The sequence below is a fragment of the Phacochoerus africanus genome, chromosome 15 (genome assembly GCF_016906955.1).
Source record: "Phacochoerus africanus isolate WHEZ1 chromosome 15, ROS_Pafr_v1, whole genome shotgun sequence".
NCBI classification, from domain to species: Eukaryota; Metazoa; Chordata; class Mammalia; order Artiodactyla; family Suidae; genus Phacochoerus; species Phacochoerus africanus.
In genome coordinates, this window is record NC_062558.1 from 7,955,781 (window position 1) to 7,980,453 (window position 24,673).

A 24,673-nucleotide genomic window follows, 5' to 3' on the forward strand; every position below is an offset into this window, starting at 1 on the left:
TAGTTTTCTCTATAGCATATTTGGCTGTACAGGTATTTGCCTTCCCCACAGTTTTATAATCTTAAAGATAAGGACTCTGTGTTTTGCATCCTTGAGTCCATCTAATCTTGTATATATTTTTTAAAATAATACCGGTCTTAATGTTCTCCCACAACGTTCAACCTAATCTTTCTTAATACTTGCTAATTAAGTTAAATTGATCTAGCACAGGTAACTCTATGCAATATTCTATGATAAGCTATATGGGAAGGAATCTGAAAAAGAATGAATGTATGTACACGTATAACTGAATCGCTTTGTTGTACAGCAGAAATTATCACAACATTGTAAGTCTACTATCCTCAATAAAACTTTCAAAATGAAAGACAAGTAAATCAACCCACAGGAGAATAGCTAGAAGAATAAAGCAGGAATTCTTGTCACCGTGGGCATAACCGCTGGCTGACAGAAGTTCTTAGGGCCCCTGGTGTCAGGGCTCAGTTAACCCCTGCCAGGAGCCAGATCTTCATCCACACATAGGAGGACTTTCTTCCAGTGGGTTCTAACTACCAGGGAGCCAGATCAGAGCCCAAGAGACTTTGTGGGGCCATGAAAGGAAGCCAGACAGCAACCATTCGCTCATTTAGTCAATCAACAAACAGTACCGAGCCCCTTCTCCATCACAGGCACAGGGTGTGGGGTTGGAGGCAGACATGAGGCTGACTGTTCAGAGGGGACAGCAGACACAGAGAGTAAATGCATTATGATGGGGAGGTCCAGGCTGCTCTAGGAGCAGGTCCCTGGCCCATAGGGAACTTCCAAGGGAGGCACCAAAGTGTCCAGAGGACAGGAAACCAAGGCCTTCAAGAGAAAGGTTCATCTTTCCTCCACTGAAGTCCTAACTTCAGATTCCAATTTCCTGGGCCCCAGGGCTTCAGGCAATTAGGCTGGGCTGGTGACAGGAGGAAGCAGGGGCCACTGGGAAGGAAGCAGGTTTGACTGAGACCAGCTTATAAGGACAGCCCCACAGGGACTAAGTCAGAAGCTCTCTGAGGTCTGTGGCCGGGCTGCTGGCCTATCTGCTTTCCTTGTGGTGGAATCTGGACTGTGTCAGTAAGACCACATCCTTCTCTGGGGCTGAGGGTGGGAGGACCTGTCTGAGTCTAAATAGAGAGCCAGGAGAATGGCAGAGGGACTCCCCACGAAGCTGGATCCCCCAGGGTCGGGGGTGGAACTGAGAAGAAACAGCTCCTCCCTGAATTCCCTCCACTGCCATGAGCTGGCCACTGGAAGCAAGAATCAGCTTGTCTGGAGGTACAGAGCTGGAGGAAAATGTAGACAAAAATGGGGAAGGGGGTGCCAAAGCCAGTGAATTCACATATGCTGTTTGCTCACAAGTGCCCGAAAATGCAGTTACAGCTCTTCTGTCCACCTCCCACTCTCTCGGGCAGCCTGCTTCCTATTTATCCCCTCTTGACGCTTTCCAAAAGGCTCCCTCCCTGCTTATGCAATTCTCCCCCTCCAGAAATAAACAGTGTCACTCAGTGGTCACGGGTTATGACCACTGAGTGGTTATGTGTAAGGACTTGAACTCCCTCCTGTGTCTTCAGTGAAACTAACTCATGACCAGGCTACAGAGGGTCTGGGATCTAGTCCCAATTCTGTCACTAGCTTACAACATGCTGTCACCTTTCTGGCCTCAGACTCTTCCCCTGCAAATGGGAACAGTGACATGCTGTGCCTCAGAGGGAGGTAGTGAGGACACAATGAAATTGTACAAAAGGGAGAAGGCTGTTGTTATATAAATAGAAATCTGTCTGAGGGGAGTTCCTGTTGTGGCTCAGCGGGTTAAGAACCTGACTAGTATCCATGAGGATGCGGGTTCGATCCCTGGCCTTGCTCAGTGGGTTAAGGATCCGGTGTTGCTGTGAGCTGTGGTGTAGGTCATGTGGCCCGGATCTGGCGGTGCCATGGCTGTGGTGTATGCTGAGGGCAATGGCTTGGATTCTATCCCCTAGCCTGGGAACTTCCACATGCCATAGGTTTGGCCCTAAAAAGACCCCCACACACAAAAAAATATGTCGGAGGATGGAGCTTTGCTCTGCAAGGCCTAACAATTCCTAGAAGCTAGGACAAACTCCCGCTAGAGAACACGGCAGCCATACCTATGAGAAAAGGTACCACTAGCAGCATTCTACATACATTGAGGTACATGGGTTCAATGGGATGCGATGTAGCAATGCGAATGAGCCAACTTAAGCTCCATCCAACTGCATGGATAAATCTCATAAACATCAAGTTAAAAAAAAGAAAGAAGTCACTGGAGAATACGTATGAGCCCTATAATACTGTTTATGTAACATCTACAATCAGGCAACATTAAACCATATTGTTGAGGGTTGTGTCCACATGGGTAAATTCATAAGAGGAAGCCTGTCAATTATTATCATAAAAAGCAGAATAGCCGGAATCTCCTTCCAGGAAGGAAGGAGAGAAGGGCTTTGCATTCTTGGAGGGATGTCAGGAGAAGGTCTGCCGGGGAGCCAGTACCCCTGTTTCTTACCTTGAGAAGGGGTTACCTCTGTGTTCACTTTACAATTATTCTTTAAATTAGGCATGATGTGTTTGATGTAGGCTTCAAACGCATTCTGATATATGATCTATCCTACAATTTAAAAAATTAATAAAGGCATCTGAAATCAGAGAGCCATCTCAAACAGAATAATCTAATCAAAATTGGATTAGAAATCCACCTTTATAAATAAAGATGCTGAAGCCCAGAGAGGTTACAAGACTTGCCTAAGGTCACACGGTGTATCACTGGTTGAACTGGGGTAGCATGAAGTCCATCAACTCCTAACTCTGGTCCTCCACCACCTTCCATGTCCCTGAGGAGGCCTCTTTCTGGCATGGTTGCGGGGGAGAGGGTCGGGGTGCAAATTTTATGACTGGGAGTTCCCTGGTTTTGTGCAAAAGAAAAAAAAAAGGCAAGTTAGTGGGTTGATACAATGACAAGCTGGCATAAACTTTGAGGGTTGTAAGCATTTTTTGAATGGAATTTTTAAAGATTTAAATATGTCCCCTCAAGGTGTTAGCTTCATACTGACAAAAATACAAAAAAAGAAAAAAAAAATCAGAAATCTCTGACAACCCTGCGCTCTGGGCTTCGACTTGGGCTCCATCTGATTTGCAGATAGTATCAGAGGAAGTGGGCTGGAAGGGGCAGGGAGGGTGGGGGTGGTAGTGTGGGGGGAGGAAGGAGAGGGAGCCAGGAAGTCTGCATTTTTATTGACTTATCCACCTGGCCTAGGTGAGACCCTAGCCTTGGGACAGTCAAGAAAGAAACCCCTGCTATCTCTCTGAGAGCTTTTTTTGTTTTGTTTAGAGGTCAATTACTTCCCATTTGGGGAACTTGTGAACATTAAGAGGTGCCTGGAGTGATGGGACTGAATGATGCAGATAAGAGGCTGATTGCTTACTGAGTGGCTCCCTGGTGAAAGCCCTGCCTCGGATAAGCTGTGCTCAGTAAGACACACAAAAGGGGGCAGCTTTCAGTGCGCAGGAGAGATTACAGGACGGAAGATGGGCAGCTGGGGGCGGGCTGGGTGAGCTGGGAGAGGGATGTGTTTTAAAGTGATCCTGACAGGATCACTTAAAGTGGGGAGAGGGGAGAAGAGAGTTTTCCTTGGCTCTCCTTTCCTTTAGGGAAGAAATCTCCTCGGTGTCTGTTGAGTCTCAAACTTCCAGGCTCTCATCCAAAGAAAAATCACGGGTTGCACACAGACAAGGTTTTGCTATTGATTTTGTTTTGTTTAGACCAGCAAATACAGATGCCACAGCCATCTGGCCAGCAAAACAGAAAATGGCATGGGTCAATGAAGTGTCTTGGGTGTATGTGAAAGCAATACTCCCTCCAGCCTCCTGTACTGCTTCAGATAACTCACTGCAGTTTACAAAGTCCCAGAAACTTGCCTTAAATGCTATCTCAAACTTCTAGAAAAGATGACTCTAGCTTTGGTCTCTGCCCATTTGCTTTTCTCCATCTCTAAGTCCTAGACTATTCCCTGAACCTCTCTCAATAAATGGGGTCATTCTCACCCTAATCAACAGGCTTAATCCACCTCCTCTAAGCACCTTCTCTAAGCATCTCAGCTCACATAGGATTTTCTTTCTTTCCAGAGAGCTTATTGGCTGTCTGACTTGCCATGCAATGTATACCACCTTGTATTTTTAGACATCTTTCTCATGCTGGTCTCTGGTATCCAAATAGATAATAAATTCCTTACGGGCGGCATGCCAATCTCATTTTCTTTTATGTCCCATGTTCATTGATGACTGAGTTACTGATGGTTGAACTAAGCCTCTGTCCCCTTCATTCAGAGCCTTGCCCACAGCCTTTGCCCTTCCTCCGGGGCTTTTCCATGAGGCACAAAGTGTGGGGGGAGCACGGGAGGCAAGGCCTCTTCAGAACAAGACATGTCCTTGGGTTGCAAGAGGGTGGGTGAGGGAAGGCAACAGCATTTATTAATTTCCTGTGTTGCACCAAGTATTTTGCTAGTTTCATATGATGATGACCTGCATTCCCAGGTAAGGACTTTACCCAAAGGATTTTTAAAAACTAACATATAATATTTTAGAATCTGACCTTGGGAAAATTGACTACAACTCACCGAACAACTGAGGGCCATACAGATGGTTACTCAGTGGCAGCCCTGAGCTTAAACTCAACCGTCATGAGGTTAGTGTCCACAAATAATTGTAAGGAATACTCCTCCCCCCCCAAAGTGAAAGAAGAATAATACTGTATGACAGTTTTCTGTGATGGAAATTTTAACTCTAATCTCTATTTTTTTTATGTCTTAACTTAATTAACTAAGGGGTATTTATTAAGATTTCCCAATTTAAATAAATAAATACATACTGTACTTTTTAATCCCCAGGATATAACACTAACTATAATTGAAAGATACGGCAGGGTGTTTCTAAATACACTCTTTTTTTTTTTTTTTGGCCTCCTCCACTGCATGTGGAAATTCCCAGGCCAGGGATTGAACCTGTACCACGGCAGTGACCCAAGCGACAGGATCCTTAATCAGCTGCATCGAAAAAGATCTCCTAAATACAATTTTATTACCAGGTTTTTTTTAATGGAGAAATAAAAGAGAAAAGAGATGAAAACAAAAAGGAGAGAAAATGTGATGAAATGATAGTAAGGAAAACTATGAATAATTGCCCTGTTTTTAATATAAACATAACATTTAAGAGATAAGCTGTCAATAGTTAGGCGGAGTTTACATAGGACCAAACAGTTCCTGTTTCCCACATTCACAGAGAACAACCATGGCAGATTCAGCAACGAGAACATGTAGGGCCAATACAATTTAATTAAACATTAGAATTTATTAAATAATAGAATTTAACTTTTGACAAAGTGATGGTCCAGGGGATAAAGAAGCAGAGTTCTTCATTGTCTCAAAAATGATATCCAAGAAAAAAGAACAGAGCCTGATTTTCCTGCTAGTACCTGCCAAAGACAACTTTCTTATTAGATTCCATATTCCCATTAATAAAGTGAGTTAATTTTCAGTCTTCAGTTTATATGACTTCGGACATATTTGCATACGGGGAAGTTTTAATTTCCTCTAAAGTTCCAGCTTCCCCACCCATTGTGTTAGGACTTGTGGACAAGTGGAGACCCCTTCCTTGATTCCCCCATTAGAAATCTACTGTCTTCTGAAAGAAAACCTATAGGGCCGAGGTGGGAGGGGGTGATGAGAGAAGAAATTGGGTAACGTCCGCAGAGCTGGATCCCACTTTTGCCTCCCTGGGGAATCCTGTATGTACTGAAGACTCAGAACTTCCGGATTTCATTGTTTTAGTTTAATTTGAAATTTAGAGGTAATGGCGAGGTGAAGAGATTTTAATGGCCTACACACCAGGCAAAAACACACACAAGTGTATTTAGTCTACTTAAGATGCTGAGCTGTATACAAGAGATGATATGCACTTTCAGTGAGGGGAGAACTAGAACGTGGGGGAGTCCTTCTGAGAGTAATTGTGGCCTCAGAAAAAAAGGGCACCGCAGGATTAAGACTGAGTCCCAGAGAGCACAGCCCTGCAGGGTGAGGGGCTGGGCGCAGATTACACCACAGGTACCAGGACAGTCTTCCTGATCTCCCGGGTCCTCCTCTTCCAGGCTCTTCATCCCCCTTCCCCTGCGTCTCTCCTTTTCTCCTTCTTCCCACACCTAATGCCTTGAACTGGGGATTCAAGGTCCTCTAGAGTCCCCCCTGTTACCACCATCCCCAGGCCCCAGGGCTGCAGCGCACAAATTAAAGAGCCTTTCAGCGCCTGGGTTTGAGCCCCCAGAAGTCACCTGCCTCAGCACTGCTGTAACACCTGAAACTGCCAGCCACTCTCTATTTGGCTTCCCTCCCGCGCGGTGCTGCTTCGCAGGCGGCTGGCCAAGGCCCCGGCGTTAGGTCTTTTGGGAGAAAAACTCCCCCAGATCTTTCAGCTGGATGGATCCTCGGGAGCAGTTCGCGGTCCAGGGATCGCTTGGGAGAGATGTGCCATCAGGTCGCCTTTTCCATCCACGGCGGCGGCCCCTCATCCCTGTCGTGATCTGCTGGCGCAAAGGTGAGGAAGGCGCATCAGACCAGGGTGGTCTATCGGAGCCAAGATGCCTCACCAGGCCCTAACACCTTGCAGCGTGCCGGGCAGGTGACCCTGCAGGTTGGCGCTCGGCCCACCAGCGCAGAAGCCCGCGCCGGTCTGGGGTGCTGAGGGCGCGGGGCTACAAGACGCGCTCGTGTAGCTACCACCGTAGCCAGCGCTGTAAGAAGCGCCAGCGTAGCCGCCGTAACAGGAATAGGGCGCCGCGGCCGCACGGTAGGGGCCTGGGAAGGCGGGCGCAGCCGGACCCAGGCAAGGCTTGCCATCCCGCACCAGCACGGGCACCGCGACCCGGCGCGGCGCTAGGGGGTGGCCCGCCATTTCCAGGGACTTGTCCTGGCGCTGTCTCTTGCACTTGTAGCGCCGGTTCTGGAACCAGATCTTGACCTGCGTGGACGTGAGCTGCAGCGCGCTGGCCAGGTGCTCGCGCTCGGGCGCCGACAGGTACCGCTGCTGCTTGAAGCGCCGCTCCAGCGCCAGTACCTGCGCCTGCGAGAAGAGCACGCGCGGCTTTCGCCGGGGCCGCGGCTTGGGATGCCCTGAGAGGTCCCCGTCCGCGCCGCTGCCGCTGCCGCTGTCGCCCACGCTGCGCTCCGGCACCAGGGTTCCGCCGGGCGGCGAGGCTGCGCTGAGGCCAGGCTCTAAATGCACAGGAAGGAACAACATCAGCGCCAGCCGAAGGCTCACTTAACGCAGTTTTCAGAGGACACACTTCCCCCCTGGTAGCCTTCACTTGGCTACCACGTCTCTCCCTTCTGCTGACCCCTCTCCCTGTCTCAGGCAGTCTGAATATTCCTTCCCCCCAAGCTCTGTCGATTTTGAACCTGCTGAGACATAATGCAGATTGCAGCTCTCCATGGCTCCCAGTGTGCAGCCGTTTCCCCAGGGGTAGACTCTTGATCAAGAGTCTAAGCTTCAATAAACAACAAGGTCCTACTGTGTAGCACAGGGAACTATGATCAATATCCTGGGATAAACCATAATAGAAAAATATTAAAAAGAATCTTTATATGTGTATAACTGAGTCACTTTGCTGTACAGAGAAATCAACACAACACTGGGAAATCAATCATACTTCAGGAAAATTTTTTAAAATTTTTAAACAGTCTAAGCTTCATTTTTCCTCTTTAGAATGCCTGTATCTGGGCTGTTCACTATGATTCCTCTTCTAAAGTGTGAACGAGTTTGGGAAATTTTTGCAGGGAGACTGTTAGATAGAGACTGAATTTGGATTGTTCTTGATGGAGAGAGAGAGAGGAGCAAAACTCAGTGACATGCTTGCTAAGAGGCTCCTGTCTGCCTGGTTATCTGTAATGTCTGTAATGGTCAGGCGTGTTTCTTTCTTTCTTTCTTTTTTTCTTTTTTCTTTTTTTTTTTTTTTTGGTCTTTTTAGGGCCGCACCCATGGCATATGGAGGTTTCCAGGCTAGGGGTCTAATCAGAGCTGTTGCTGCTGGCCTACGCCACAGCCAGAGCAACGCCAGATCTGAGCTGCATCTGCGACCTACACCACAGCTCACGGCTGGATACTTAACCCACTGAGCAAGACCAGGGATCGAACCTGCAACCTCATGGTTCCTAGTCGGATTCATTTCCACTGCACCACGACGGGAACTCCCAGGCATGCTTCTTGCATTATCTGGCTTCAAGTCCAAGGTGGGGTGGGGCACTCCAGTACCCTTGTCTATGTGGTCATCAAGTGCTCCACAGGCACCAGGGACCTATCCCAGCTTTCTTGGACATGATGCTCTATAATCCAAATTAACAAAATAAAAGAAAACAAAACATTGTCTGGCTCCTCACTCTTAGACTTGGAAACTGAGGTTCTCTTCTGCGGGAAGTATAAAGTTGAGATCCACATTTGGCTTTATAAAAAAGGGCCTTTTTCTCCTTTGGGGTCTCCCTGGCCAGCGGATGGCATAGTCTTCTCCCTGACTTCCTCTTTGGGAGGGGCAGTGCCCTGGAAGACCACCCCAGGGCAGCTGTGCTCCGAGCCCATCTCGGTGCAACCTTTCCTTTCTCTCATTGCTCCAGTCTTGGCAAAGCTGTGTTTTTAATCCAGGGAAGGTAGGATGGATGATGAATTTTCATGGAAACTCATGCCGGGAGAAAACCTGGAACGTGGAGGGATACAAGCCCGAGGGGGCAGGGGAGAGGCAGAGCAGGACACGCCTAAGAAGAGCGGGTGCTGCTTAGAACCCAACTCCAAATCCACAGCCCTGCTGGCACAATCTCCCTTGGCGGGGGTGGGGTAGGGTTAGGACTGTTTGATATTTACATTTGAGGAAATAAAACCTTCCTTCGGAGAAGCCTGTATTCAGACAAACCGAGGACATCTCTCTGAGCAAAGAGGAAAAATATTGGGAGGGTTTGTTTTCTTAGCAAGTGGAGAAGTAAGAGCTGGCCTTCAGAGACTCCGTGGAACAAGCAGGAGCCCATTTGGGAGGCACTGACCATGCAGACCCAGGGGTTTGGGGGCATCTCACACCCTCCTTGTCACAGTCTGGAGCCCCCTCTGGCCCTGCCCTGAAAGTAAGGTGGGTCTGCTGGGGGGTGGAGGTGTGCAGAGTCCCCCAGGAAGGTCCCTTCCCCACGCTATCAGTGGCTGCTATAGCCCTGGTCTTGTCCTGGAGCTGGGAGCAGTCCCCTTCTCAGAGTCCAACGCAGCCTCATAAGACACGCTGCCCCATAAGACATGCTGCCCAGAGTGGTGGGTGCCATCGGCTTCCAGGCGACGGCAGTGGTCAGAGTAGCATGACCCTTTCTCAGCAAAGCCAAAGTGGACAGCAGCGCTGAGGGAGTTTAGTGTTTGGAAAATTCACAGGTTTCTTTGTGAACACAGCAAAGTTTAATGTTCTCCAGGCTCCTGCAGTCAGTGAATAACCAGCCTGCAAGCAGATAACTCAGAACTAGCATCTTTATTTTCTTCATGTAGTCAGTTTGAGGCTCAAATGGAGAGGTGGTGGCACAGCCTGGGAGAGGACTCCAGACTGGTGAGGTGCCTCTCTGGAACCCCCAGACCCACATGGAGGCTGCCTACAGAGGCACAGAGGTTTGGCAAGAGAAGGAGTGGCTTTTTCATCCCTCGGAATAGGAATATCGAGTCTCTCCTTTCTAAGCTTCCTGGGTCCCAAGAACCAGCCCTCATTATCTGCCTGTTTCCTTCCTGCTGCTGGAGGCAGGTGCGGGGACTATATCGCATGAGGTTTCACCTTCGAAGAGTGACTGGAAGCTCAGAGTCCATAGGAGTGGTCTCCCAGAGCAGCCAAAACCCCAGCTACCCTTGCCATGCTCCCAGACACCAGGAACCCACCACCAGGGCCTACAGAGCTGTCCAGATATCACCTCTCTTTCTCTCTCTCCTTTTTTTTTTTTAGGGCCACACTCAAGGTGTCTGGAAGTAGGTCACAACCAGAGCAACGCAGGATCTGAGCCGTGTCTGTGACCTACACCGCAGCTAATGCCAACGTCAGATCCTTAACCCACCGAGGGAGGCCAGGGATGGAACAGCAACCTCATGGTTCCTAGTCGGATTCATTTCTGCTGTGCCACAATGGGAACTCCACCTTTCTCATTTTTGAGACCAAAAATCCGGGCAGAAGAATGCCTAGGCTGGCCAGGCCACTGGGCAAGCCCCAAGAAAAAATGGGGCTGAGATTGATCCCAGTTTCCATTCCCAAGGCGCCCCGCTGCTCTGATCGCCACACTTGGGCCGAAGGTTTAGGGTAGAGAGATGTGGAGATGTCGGGAAAAGCTGGTGGTGAAGGAGCCCAGCTAAGATGCTGTAGAGCGTTTTGCTGTAAGAAAGAGAAGCTGGTGTTGCTGGAAACTGAGGCTGTGTGTGCTGTGATGTGTTGGTGTGAGTCAAAGGACAGGCTGTGGAAACAGAGAGGCCCAAAATTCAGGACCTCATTTTCGGTAGCGTGTCTGGAGGAGGGGTGGAGGCGGCGCAGAGTCCTGTATGTTGGCCTTTGCAAGTGAAGGAAAATGGGGCTAGGCCCTCGGAGCCAGGAAGACCAGAAGGTGTGTGTCCCCCAACTTTACTGGCACCAGTAGTTAGTGATCCAGCCCCACCCCTTCGTCTCCCCTAGGAGCCAAGATCTGTGCGTGTACTTACGTGGCTCGCCCACCGGCTCAGCGTCCATCTCTGTGAGAGTCTCACAGGGACCTCCAGGAGGCTCCGCATCGTTCTGCCTTCTGTCGCTGTCGCCGAAGCTACCCATGCAGGGAACCTCCGACTCTCGCTGTTCTGGAATCCGTCGCAGGTACTGAGAGTTTCCCCCGCTCCTCCGTGGCCCTCGGAATTGCAAGACCTCGGGACCGATTTGCTCACTCTCCAGCCTCAGGATGTCATTGACCGAAAAGGGAGTGGAGGTGACAGGGTTCAGAAGCATCATGGGGGCAAAGGCGGCGGAGCTGGGGCGTCCCGGGTCCCCGTAGAGCGCAGCGCTGCGAGCTTTCCACTTTGTCGCTGCAGACACCTCAGACCCAAGGCAGACGTCCAGCGTCTCGGACTGAGCCTTCCTCTGGGCCATCCCTGCCTGCCAGGGGACCAGAGCGCAGTGACCCGACCGCGGACCCCTATTGGTTTCCGCAGAAACCACGTGCTAAGCATCTCCCGTCCCCACCCCCTGCCCTCTACCCCCAGCGCTTTCTTCTCACACCCTTCTAATTCCTCTTCAATCCCTAGCAACCAACCATCAGGAAGATTTGGGTACTTAACAAGCAAGGAGCACGGTGGAGAGAGTGCGCGGCACGTAACTTGGTGAATATGATACAAACCGGAGCTTTCGAGATCAACTCTGGGTCCCCCTGGACTCTCCTAGAGGATGTGCGGGGATGCGGAAGGAACCCTTGCTCTGCAAGCCAAGCGGGTTGATCCCGCGGCTGGGAGTTCTGTCTGGGCGCAGAGGTTGGACCGCGGAATATTGGGCCTTAACACTGCGCAGCCCAGTCTGAGGTGGAGTCCGGAGAGCCGGGATCCGCCACTTCCCAGAAGGAGCAACTCAACCCCGAGCGAAGAAAGGGCACAGGGCTTGTCCTCTGGGAGCTCCAGCTTCGGTACCGGCTCTCTGCGAGCGGGCGGGGAGATGGAACCGCCAGGGTGTACGTGTCAGACAGGAACTCACCTTGCCTTTCACGATTACAAGTTCTTTCTTTTCTTCCCCTTTATCCTCAGAGGTTGATTGTCTTGAGCGTGCTTGCTTGTGTGTATGAAAGCGGCACCCCACTAAGGGGAGGGAAGTTTTTGACCAGCATCAGATCTTCAAAAAAGCTACCTTGGACTCAGCCGGCACCGCGTGTAGGGAGGCAGTGTATGTACCCTGGCCATGGACTTGCAGGTGGAATCAACAGGTCTACCCCCCCCACCCCCACCCCCCATCCCCCCATCCCCCTCCCCTGACACATCGCTACTGCGCACTTTGGGCAAAGTATTTGCTTCCAGTCTTAGGCTTAATTTTAAAAATGGAGATAAGAATACACCCATCATAGGATGATTGTGAGAATTAAATGAGATAATGTGCATGAAACCATCAGCGATTGTTGCTACTCGGGCTAAGTGGTTCAGTCAAACATGATTGGGGTCAGCAGTTACTACAGCACCAAATGTAAAAAGTTAAAAAAAATTTTTTTTAATCAAAACGAGATCTCACTAGAGTTCTTTTTGGGATTTCAGATGATTTTTTTCTTAAATAAACCTTCTTAGGATAATTCGATATTATAAGATCTAACTGGACATTATTCTTTCCTGAAATTCAGATAAAGTACACATCTCCCCAGTCTGGTGGGCACAAAATTTCTTGCTTTTGCAAGAATTAAATTAAAAATTCATGCACATTCTCGGTAAATTTGATGGTTTAGCCAAAAAAGATTTTCTTATATATCACAGCATTTAATATTTACCTCAAAGATATAGCTGAGTGTTTCCAGTTTCCTTTCTCTTTTTCTTTCCTTTCCTTTTCTTTTTTTTTTCAGTAATAAGTAACAATCAGAAAGGTTAACTCTGGAGGTGGCCCCAGCTTCCCAGCTTGTCAATGGCAGGCTGTGCTGGAACTCCAGTTTCCGCCAAAAGAGAACCCACCCATCCCTTCCCTTGAAAGAGACATTGCTTGTCCTCAGAGACATCAAAATCTTTCAATGACCCTTGAATTTATTTAAATTTTGCTTTCTTAAATTATAAAAGTCATGCATATTTTGGAGAAATAAGGAACAGTTGAAAAGTAAACAAGATCCATTCAGAGATGATATTTTAGCTCATGTCTTTATATGTTTTTTCATGAATGAGTGCATAAGATATATGTGAACTTGTTTAACTTTACAACATAAGCATGTCTGGTTTCATTAAAGAGTTTTTACAGGTATGTTTTAAAATGGTAATATAATAGTCCATGTTATGGGTAAACCATAATAGGCTGCTTATACTTTTGGATGAGTGGGAAAAAAATTTTTCTGTGGCTGTAATGAAAGCTTCAGAGAATATCTTTGTGCCTTCATCTTGGGCAACATTTTGGATTTTTCCTCAGGATAAATAGGTAGAATAAACATAAATATATATGTTTAAACATAAATATATATATAAATAGAATAAATATGAATGAAATATTTTAATGTTCCTAAAACATATCCTACGATTTCCTAGAAAAAATGTATTATGGTATCTGCCTTTCCCTTCCCAGAGGTGCAAGCTATTGTATTTACAACAACCATTCCGGGCGCCGGAAAGTGGGCCAATTTAGAACGTTTCTGTTCAGCCCCCGCGGTGTAGGCACTCCACCCCCTCTGCTCCAGGGGTCTGTTCAGTCTTCGACTTTATAAAGGTATGACTGAGGGGTAGGGGTGACACACCGATTAAAAACTTTAAACCACAAACCTCCAGAGCGTTATTCTAGGCTGGAATTTTCCCGGCGAACTGTCGCGCTCTAGGAAGTCATAGAAGGAAGGACAACTTGGGAGAAATTGACATTAGCAGCCCCGAGTTCAAATCCTGCTCTGGGGTCGCCGGATTAGCCTTTCTTTCCTAGTTTACAGAGAACATCAAATGAGATTTTGAACGTGGCAAGGATTCCTAACCCTCCACAAGCGCTGCAAACCTAAAAGGACTCAGGCTCCCAGGGACAAACTTGGAGAGCGGGACCCTCATCAGGCTCGCCCACCGCGGAGGTGGACAAGGCTAGCCTTCCGCCGCGCTGAGCAACGGGCTCGGAAGCTGCACCTCCGCGCTGGGGTCTGGGGTCCCGGTGCGCTCTGCTCCCCGCGGTGTTGCGCTGCCGGAGTCACTGCCTGTGGCTCAGGACCCCCGGGCGCGGAGACTTCTCCGCTAAAGACCGGGCTTCTGCTTCTCCTCCATTTCTCCCCTTCCAGCGCCTGGGAGCACTGTGCGCGTCGGAGAATCGAACCGATGGCGCAGATCTTCAGTGTCAAAGGATTGCAGCCGGGTTAGGGACAGCTCAAGCACCCGGCCGCTTGCAGGAGCTCGGGCTTCGGGGAGGGGAAGGGTGCAGTTAGGCCCAAGAGCCCCCGGGAGTAACCTGGAGTCCTGGGGGCTCGCAGGTTGGATCGGTGCAACCAGGTTAAGGGGGTGCCCAAGGTATGTGTTTGTGTGCCTTGCGCTTGAGTGGAGAATTCGTCACGTCTCGTCTTAAAATAAGATGGAGCGGGCTGTCCCAGGGGCGTCAGCCGAGCGAAGCTGCCTCACTCTACTCGGCTTACACAATAAAACGTTCAAAAAATACTAGGTCCACAAACGTGGTTTGAGCGCCTACCATGGGCTGCTTCTGCGCAAGGTCTGAACAAACTGAATAAATGAGGGGTGTCAGTCCTTTTATTTTATCCCAATCTTAGAGGGAAGACAGAAATCAGTCCGTGCAGTGTGATACCTGCTGCGTGCATACGGAATTTGTGCACAATATTTGTTCAACCTCTTCCCATCCGCCGTTAATGAGTTCTTTTCTCCTTCTGTTTGAGACTTTCTCAAAATTATTCCTTTTTTAAAATTCGATACAGGACAGGCGACTCCCAGCAAAGTCTGGCGCTTGGGCCCTTGGGCTTGCAGAAAATCACGTGTCCCTAAGGTCTAAATACCTGCATTAGACTGGACTAGGGCTCTGGGTCTGTTGTCACAGCTGTATCCCCAGGACCTTGTTGGGTAAAGGAATATGCCTTGCTCTGCCAGTGATGGTCCCTGAGAGCCCCTGGTCCAGTGGAGTTTGGCCACTCTTTTGGTGACACTTCTGCTTCGCCATGGTTTCTTTTGCTGGGACTCATTTAAAAATATAACAATAGCTTGTTTATTTTTTGAGTATGTGAAACATAACATAATTCTAAAAGTCAAAATTATGCAAAAAGAAGTGGCCACACACCTTTATCCGTTCTATTCCTATTCTTCTGCCTTTCCTGGTTTGTGTATACACTCCCAATCTCATCAGTTTTTTTTTTCTTCTTCATCTCTGTGTGTGTGTTGCACAAATGAGCAGCTACACGTGTATAGTTCCTATTTCTCCTTCTTCCTTAGCTGACAAGATAGCATAATATGGGTACTCTTTCTTGTTGGTACAAAGCAGTGACATTTATTAGGATTTTTGTGTTGGTATTATTGCTTCTCATTGGTCCCAGTGGATGGCGGCTGCTTTATAACACAGGATGTCACAGCTGCAACGATGATCTCCACGCACTTTCTACCTTCCTCTCCTTTGCTCAAAATAAGCTATCCATGTGTACAGTGTACTCAAGACACTGAGATCTCCCAGGATTCAGGACAGCATAGAACTTCATGACCTTTCTTTAACAGAGCACCTATTTATACTTTTAAAGTAAACCCTTTGAAAACAACTCATTGAATTTTCTCATTTTTTTTCTTTAAAATGATGGCTTCTCATGTTTTATTTTAGCCTAAATATCTCAATTTTGCAGATAAAGAACACAGGTGGTCCAAAACCACACAGCCACCAGAAGAAAATTAGGATCCAGTTTTCTCACTACTGTTGCTAGTTTTCTTTCTGCTATATTCCTGTGTTACAAACATAAAGCTGTCTCCCTCACCTCTGCTGACCCACTTTAATTCCCTCAAGAGTAGAAAGAAAGATTTGAAAGAAAAAAAACCTGGGAAAAATTTGGCAAAAGAATTGGGTTATTTTATGGATAATTTTATTTTTGATTTGTTATCCAAATTTATATCTCAACTCACAGATTCTCACAATAACTCTGTGAGGTGTGTAAAGCAGCTAGTCTTTCTAGTTTACAAAGGAAGAACTCAAGACAAAGAAAGATTAACAAACCGGTTTTGAGTCACATATGTCTCCTTTTCATGTCACATTTTCAATATGGTGCTCTTTCCTTTAGAATACACAGACAAAGATTAATGCAGTTGCTTAGTTATAATCTTTTCTTCTGTTCCTTTCTTGGCTCAGTACTTCCTTGTACATTTGTTTCTAAGAAAAATTCACTCTGACTTTTTCAATGTCATTGAGGTATTACTCCAATATTTTCCAAATTATTCCATTCAATTCAGTAGAATTTTCTCAGTGCCCATCATATACGGGGAAGGTAACCACGACAATCTATCCTCTGAAGCAGGACACTTTAAAGAGAAAGGAAGTAGTCACTGGATGGGATGCAGGCATAAACCACAGCTGTCCCAAGGAAACCAGGACATATGGTCACCCTACTTTGCAAACACTCAGGACACAAAGATTAATAGCACACATTCCAGAATCCTCCAGCAGTATCCAGTCCAGGAAGAGAGAAGAAAGCTGGACCTTTATTGTGGAATGGCTTTAATGTGTCTAATTTCACCTGCTTGATGAAGGAAAACATTTCCATTTATAAAGACGTTCTCATCATCAAAATCTGTGATGTGGATCTTATTATTATATTTAATGAACGGATTGATCACCGGGGCATGCTTTTTTTATGCTGCCGCAAGGCAGGCACACCTGCAGTCACATACTTAAACCCTCTCACTGGCACAAGCCCCTCCCCAGAATGAGAGCTGCTCCCAGTAACAATTTATTTTAATAAATACTCTTTCCCGATTTGTTTTTTTGACTTAACAGTATATCCCCAAAATCACACCCTATTGGTTCAAAGAGACCTTTTTTACTCTTTTTCTCAGTTGCCTAGTACTTCATAGTATGGATGTACCATCGTTTATCCAACTGCATTGAACTAGTACTCAGGTTTTCCCTGTACTTTGCAATTACAAGCAATGTCATAATGGATGATGTTGCTAATGTAGTTTTATACTGCTAGAGCATCTTCAGAGCAGAGTCCTAGAAGTGGGATTTAGGGTTAGGAGTAAATGCATATATAATTTATTTCGGCTTGCCAAATTCCCCTCCAGAATGGTTGCACAGGCTTGCATTCCACCAGCAATATATGAGGGCCCCTGCCTTTCCTGAAGTGTCCTGGTCAAAAGACTCGATTATACTGTTTAGTTGTCACCAATCTAATAGGTAAGAAATGGTCCACAGTGTTATTTTTTTCTTTTTTCCTCACTGTTGTTTTAATTTGCATTTCTCTATGAACGAAATGGGATATCTTTTTATATGTTTAAGGAATATGTGCATGTGTGTATCTATGCATATACATGTATAAATATACACAACTTTAAAAACGCATGAGTATATATACATAAATACACACACATTTAAGTTCTATTTTCTCCCCATTTTCTATCATATTTTAAGTTTTCTAAATACATTAGTGACTTTGGCTATCTGTGCTCTATGTTACAAAATTTTTCTCCCGTTTGTCAGTCGTCTTTTAACTTCTTTTCTGGTGCTTTTTGTCATGCATTTTAAAATGTAGTCATGTGTACTGATCTTTTCTTTTATTATCTCTAGATTTGTGTCCTCGTGAGAAAAACTCTTCCTATACCAAGGTTAATCACCCATATTTTCTTCTAGTATTTGTACATTTTCGTTGTTCATTTTAAAATTTATTTGGAGTGCATTCCAGTATATGGTGTGAGTTGAGGATCTAATACTATCTTTTCCCAAATGGCTATTTTGGGATCATTTAACAGTTTGCCTGAGAATGACTTTCAGAGGCGCTCTCTGCAAACCTCTGAAAAATCTGCAGAAAAATCTCAGGGTTTGTGAAGGAGCATAGGTGGAGTGGAGAGATTTATTGTTTAAAAAACAGCCAGCTTCTCAATTTCTCTGCATCATCTCCCCCAGCCCCATTACCCCCTTTCCGGCTTTCGGGCACGGTTTAGTCTGGCCGCCAGTCCACATGGAGGTGGGGGGAGTGGCTGGACACCCTATCCTGGCGCGCTTGGCACCCTGAGCCTGTCCCGAGAGCCCGCCACACCTCTCAAACAAAAAAGACTACCATCTGGAGGCCCAGGGGACGGCCTGGGACTCCTCCCCGCCCGGGTCATCCCCGTCTGTGAGGCTCAGGCTGGGATTCAGGAGCCACAGGCGGGGGCGGGGCAGGGGTGATGCTGGAGACTCTTATCTGAGCCGAGCTCCCAGCTCCATTTCAATTAACATTCCAGCGCCCGGCCGCCCCGACGCCTGATAGCGCCGGGCCACCAAGCCGCGGGAGCGAGTCTTCACCCCTGGAAAAATAAACTCGGCCCCGCCGGCAGCGTGTGTGTGGGGGGGTGGATGGGGGGTGGGGGTGGCTACGGAGACCCAGGTCGAATAAACACTGCTCAGGCTTCCTTGCTGTGCGACGGGGTGACAAGTCTCAGTCGCAGTCCCCTTGGGTTCGCGTTCGGGTAACTTGAAGCCCAGTAGCCGAGGAGCAGCAGATGTGCCCCAGACGTGCGCTCCGCTGCATCTTGGTCCCTCCACACTGCAAGACCGGGGCTGTTCTGTTAGTAAACCCGCAGCTGGCGATCTTGCGGAGCCCTCTGAGCTCCCCAAAGCCTGGGACGTGGTCAAGGTCATCCCTCGGAACCCAGAGCCCCTGAGAGGAGTTTCACACAGACTGCCTGACCCTGGGGGTCAGACAGACCCTCTCTGGGCTGTTTTTAGTATCTGGTGTCTTGCTCAGCTTGGGCATCCATGATCTCACTGATGTCCCTTTGAGATAAGAAGGACAGACGTCAGCATCTCAACCCCAGAGACTAGGGATGGTGTGTTGAGGGTCGCAGGTTCAGTAACTTGTTTATAGACATTCGCCTCCTGAGGCCACAATGACAGATCTGGCACTCAGAGCTTTGGAGTTCATGGCTCCAAGGTACACCTTCCTTAAGAGGTCACCAACTTGCAAATTTGCTATAAATGTTACTCTGCTCTCATTATTGTTATTCCTTGCAAATGTAAAAGATGTCAACACCTCAGCACACCCAAGTACTACCTCTTAACTGAGTGGATGTATGTGGGGTGTCCAAATTGGAAAACATTCTAAGTGGAATCCTTCTACAGAAAGTTCATCTTAGCGAAATATCATTTTTAAAATTTATTATTATTATTTTACTTTTTAGGGCTACACCTGCCTAAAAATTCAACCTAGGCTAGGGCTCAAATCGGAGCTGCAGCTGAGGCCCCAGCCACAGCAACGCCAAATCCTTAACCCACCAAGAGAGGCCAGGGATCAGACCTGCACCCTCATGGACACTATATCAGGTTCTTAACTCATTGAGCCACAACAGGAACTCCTATTTCTTTAATACGATTGCAAGTTGCCCAATTATTTTTCCAGAACTCAACATCCAGGGGCCTTCTATTGCCTACCATCACCAATCTTAGCTTCCAAATGTGATTTTATAATTTTAAAAAATTGTATCATGCAAATAAATGAGATGTTTTGTGAGTTTAATTAACCAGGCATTTAAAGCACAACCTTTAGGAAAAACTAGAAACCTACTAAGGTATGGCAGGTGAGGATTAGACTAGAAGGAAATAATTGCGAAGTGAGCCTATAGTTAAATACCATCCATCCCAGATCCCAGGATCCTCCTGCCTGAATGAAAATATGAATGAAGTACCATGCCATCACTCTAATGTCTAGCCTCTATACAGAATCACCGAGTGCTGAGACACTCATAGTTTGTGTTCTCCTGCGTAAATAACCAGATTCACAGCCCTGGGCAGGCACCCATTCATAATGGATGCCTTGCATATAAGGAATTCAATTTGTAAGGTAGTCACAGATTTCCATGCTTCTTAACCCTGGTTGGATGCTAAAGTAGAAATTCTTCTGAGATCTCTCCTTCGGGAACTTTTGGGAGACTTTCCCCCAAAACCCAGGGAGAAGGGCACGTGGGCCCCTGCGCTGGGGTAGCTGTGGGAACACAGTCCATTACCCTTTCCCCAGTGGGTACACTCTCCTCACACATGCAGCAGCGAGGGGCAGCCGCCTGGATGAAGACGGCACACAGGCACAGCCAGCCTGTGGATATTTGGTGCAACGTAGATAAATCATCTTGATAACCCAGTGCATTTTCCCTTTCCACCTCGTCCCCCAGACAGTCTGACGCTGGGTAGATGCATTAGAGGGTAGTATGTCTCATTTAAAAGCCGACCTAGGGAAGGGCTGGTGTTTTGAGCAGGTCCACTTTTTGCAGGAGAGTATGCCCAGAAGGCTCTCAATGTGCCCACAGAGCCCTTCATCCCTCTCCCTCTGGCAGGGCTCCCTGCTGTCATCTGCTTTTCTCAAGCGCCCGGATGCCATGGGCTGCTCTGCCCACTTGGAGCAGGGTTGGGGTGGATCTGTAGCCACAGGGTCCTGAGCTTATTTGGAGTAGAGTGGAGGATGGGTGGGAAACAAGTTTACCCCCAAGAGAAGCTGGTGATACATTTTTCTTTCTCAGGTCCTGGTAATTTGGAGAAGCTGGAGAAGAGGGGATTCTAAAAAAGGATATAAACTGTTTGACTCTGATCCATCAGGAAGACTGTTAAATGTCCAACTTTTCGAAGTTTGACTTTGCATCTCCATTTGATTGCCCTGGGGGCCTGGGAACAGAGACAGGAAGGGAGGTGGCAAAATAGTGCTTATTACAAGACACGAATGTCAAACCATGTTATTGCAGAGAATGAAGCTGCCAGTCCTAAGAGTAATTGTTTTCTGCCTGATTCACAGGAGGGTCCCTGCATCAAAAACTAATATTTGGTCACTAATTTCCCAAACTGGGCACTGTTTCTATCACCCACCTCCCTTGTTTGTACAGACAGGCCCAGAGAGACTGAGTAATGAGGCTGAGAGCACCTTGTTAGCAGCAAAGGAGCAGGGCTTCTGCTAAGCCTGGGAGAGCCAGACTCCTGATGGGAACTACTAGGCAAGATTAGGTGTCTGCGGGGCCTCAGCCTTTGCTGTTTATCCCCTGATCCAGGGCCTCCCTGCCCAGTAGCCTTTAATAAAGGCTGATTTAATTTTAAAAATTTCATTAGAACTCTTAGCAGAGTTCCCATTGTGCTCATGGGTTAAGAACCTGACTAGTATCCATGAGGATGTGGGTTCTGTCCCTGACCTTGCTCAGTGGGTTAAGAACCTGACTAGTATCCATGAGGATGTGGGTTCTGTCCCTGACCTTGCTCAGTGGGTTAAGGATCAGTGTTGCAGTGAGCTGCAGTGTAATTGCAGATGTGGCTTGGATCTGGTATTGCTGTGGCTGTGGCGCAGGTTGGCAGCTGGAGCTCCCATTAGACCCTTAGCCTGGAAACTTCCATATGCTAAGGTTGCGGCCCTAAAAAGAAAAAAAAAAATTCATTAAAATTCTCAGCAGAGTTCCTGTTGTGGCTCAGCGGGTTAAGAACCTACTACTGGGAGTTCCCATTGAGGCTCAGTAGTTAATGAATCCGACTAGGAACCATGAGGTTGCGGGTTCGGTCCCTGGCCTTGCTCAGTGGGTTAAGGATCCGGCGTTGCCGTGAGCTGTGGTGTAGGTTGCAGAAGCGGCTCGGATCCCGAGTTGCTGTGGCTGTGGTGTAGGCCAGCCGCTGTAGCTCCGATTTGACCCCTAGCCGGGGAACATCCATTTGTGGCGGGAGCGGCCCAAGAAATGGCAAAAAGACAAAACAAACAAAACATACTACTGTCCATAAAGATTTGGGTTTGATCCCAGGTCTCGCTCAGTGGGTTAAGGATCTGGGTTTGCTGTGGCTGTGGGTAGGCTGGCAGCTGTAGCCCCAATTTGACCCCTAGCTTGGGAACTTGCATATGCTGCAGGTGCAGCCTTAGAAAGAAAGAAAAAAAAATTTCTTAGCCTTACTTTTCACCCTCGAACGAAGGGCTGGACTGAATATTCTAATAGCTGGTGCTCACTCTGTGCTTACCAAGCACTGTACTTTACATGGACTTTTCTGACGTATTTACACAATTTATTACCCACCACTTGTCCTCTTCTTCCGGATGCCTTCCTGGCTCCTTTGGGTCTTTGCTCAGATCACCTCAGGTCACCTTGATCCCTGCCCTCAGAGAGATAATATTGGAGGAAGGGTGGAGAAAATACACAAAAAGATAGCACATAAGCAAGTTGGTGATTTACTTACAGGACATAAGTAAATTGCTTAGAAGGTGATATATAACATGGAGAAAACAGATGGGAAGAAATAGGTAAAAGGATCAGGGGTGTGGTGGTGTGTGTGCGCATGTGCCCATGTATGGGTGGGCCACTGCCGTTTTAAGGGTGGTTAGAATAGGCCTCTTTGGGAGATGACATTCAAGCAAGGACCCAAGGGAGGTGAGGGGGCGAGTCATGTGAATCTGGAGTGAGTGTGTACAGCTAGTGCAGAGGCCTGAAGATGGGCTCTTGCTTTGTATGTTTGAAATCAGTATCTAGATGGTGTGAGGGAGGGCGAGCAGGAGGGGAGCAGCAGGAGATGAGGTTGGCCAGGGCAGGGGCCTCTGGGGCACGGGGCTAGTGCAGACTCTGGCTTTTACTTTGGAAGGACATTGAGAACTTTGGAAGGTTTTTGAGTAGAGGAGCGACGCAATGTGACTTGAGGTTGCAAAGAACCTCCCTGGTCTCTGTGTTCAGTATCCGTTGTAGCAGAGCAGGAATGGGAGGAGCGAGATGTGTTCGGAGGTAACTGACACCACCTAAACCACAGATGATGAGAATGGACCACGGTGGCAGCAAGGAAGGTGGTGAAAAGTGGTCAGATTCTGAGCATATTCTGAAGGTTGAGGGAACAGGATTTCCAGACAATTGGATGTAGAATATAAGATGCAGTGAGGAGGGAGTTCCCCATCATGGCTCAGTGGTTGACGAGTCCGACTAGGAACCATGAGGTTGCGGGTTCGGTCCCTGCCCTTGCTCAGTGGGTTCACGATCCGGCGTTGCCGTGAGCTGTGGTGTAGGTTGCAGACACAGCTCGGATCCCGAGTTGCTGTGGCTCTGGCGTAGGCCTGTGGCTACAGCTCCAATTCGACCCCTAGCCTGGGAACCTCCACATGCCATGGGAGCAGCCCTAGAAAAGACAGAAAGACAGAAAAAAAAAAAAAGATACAGTGAGGAGTCAAGGCTGGTTCTAAGTTTTTTCAATGTGTGCAAATGGAAAGGCGGCATTGCCATCGACAGAATGAGGAATGACAATAGCCAAGGCATGTTTGGGGGAGAAGGCCAGCAGCTCAGTTACGACCTTTGAGATGTCTCTGAAGCCCTCAATAATATATTTGAGCATGGTTGGCATATATATGCCATGTAAAGCCACAGTCCTGGATGAAATCACCTAGAGCATGAGTGCAAATAGAAAAGAAAAGACGTCCAAAACCAAATTCTCAGCAGTCCAAAGGTTAAAAGGTCAGGAATTCAGAACAGGAAACATTCACAAACCAACTGGCTTGAATGCTGCAGGAAAAAAAAAAACAAACAAAAAAAACACCAACCCCCGCCCCCCCAAAAAAGTCAGTGTCACTAAAAAAAGGTGCAATGTGCTGGGTTGTTCTACATTAAAAGAAAAAAGAAGAGTTCCCATCTTGGCTCAGTGGTAACAAATCTGACTAGTGAGGACACCGGTTGATCCCTGGCCTGGCTCAGGGGTTAAGGATTTGGCATTGCCATGAGCTGTGGTGTAGGTCACAGATGCAGCTTGGATCCGGTATTGCTGTGCTGTGGGGTAGGCCAGCAGCTACAGCTCCAATTTGACCCCTAGGCTGGGACCTTCCTGATGCCGAGGTGCAGCCAAAAGAAAAAAAAAAAAAGGAATTTCACCACCAAATACATTTTGCAAACTTGGATTGGATACTAGATCAAAAAAAGATGCTACCAAAGACATTTTGGGAACAAAGGAAGGAATTTGAATTTGAATAGCTATTAGATGAGATAACAGAATTAATGTTAATTTTCCTAGATGTGACCACAGGAGAGTGGTTTTGTTGGAAGTGTTTGGGATAAAGAGTCATGATGTATGAATTTTCAAATAATTCAGCAAAGAGAACTTATGGAAATAGAACAAACGTGGCAAAGTGGTAATCGTTGACCAATGGTTGGTTGAATAGAAGAAATCTATGCGGTTATTCATTGTAATAATATTTTAACTTTTCTATAGGTTTGAAATTTTTCAAAATAAAAACTCAGAGGATAAAAGATTGGAGGAAGAAGAGGAACTATAAAGGATTCAGAGAGGAGAAAAATCGGAGGCAGTGATCACCTGGAAACCAAGTGAAGGAAGTGGGTAGAGGAGGAGGGACCAAAAAAGGATGTAATATGCTCTTGGGAGGTCAAGGAGGATGCCAGAAATGATTCTTGAACATAAAAACATTATTGGCGGTGACCTTGATAGGGTAAGTGGGTAGCACTGTGGAGGCATAGCCAACCTGCTGGCTAAGCCCAAAGGATGGGTCTGCTGACACAGAGACTGGCCTGGGAGAGGGAGGAGTCCTTGATCTCCAATTTTTAGCAGCACAGATTGGCATTTTTTTCTCTGGAAGAGCGTAGTGTCTGTCAAAGAAACTTTTTTTTTTCTTTTTTTGTCTTTTTAGGGCTGCACCCAGGGCATGTGGAGGTTCCCAGGCTAGAGGTGGAACTGGAGCAGCAGCTACAGGCCCACGTCACAGCCACAGCAACACCAGATCCAAGCCGCAATGCTGAATCCTTAAAACTCTGAGAGAGGCCAGGGATCGAGCCC

General features: G+C 47.3%; 1 protein-coding gene across 1 annotated transcript; it reads right to left on the minus strand.

The window, feature by feature from the left end:
* Window positions 1-6,666: 6,666 nt before the first annotated feature.
* On the minus strand, window positions 6,667-11,088 carry NKX2-6 (NK2 homeobox 6). The gene is made up of 2 exons (XM_047759611.1): window positions 10,771-11,088; window positions 6,667-7,295 (listed from the first exon to the last, which is right to left on the minus strand). Exons 1-2 carry the CDS (start codon window positions 11,048-11,050, stop codon window positions 6,667-6,669), a joined length of 909 nt encoding a protein of 302 aa, XP_047615567.1. The 5' UTR covers window positions 11,051-11,088.
* Between the last annotated feature and the right edge of the window lie 13,585 nt (window positions 11,089-24,673).

Coding starts and splice junctions, on each gene's coding strand:
- NKX2-6 (XM_047759611.1), bottom strand. CDS start 11,050: ATGATGCTTCTGAACCCTGTCACCTCCACTCCCTTTTCGGTCAATGAC. Junction 7,296..10,770: donor TGAGCCGGTGGGCGAGCCAC/GTAAGTACACGC, acceptor CTGTGCATTTAG/AGCCTGGCCTCAGCGCAGCC.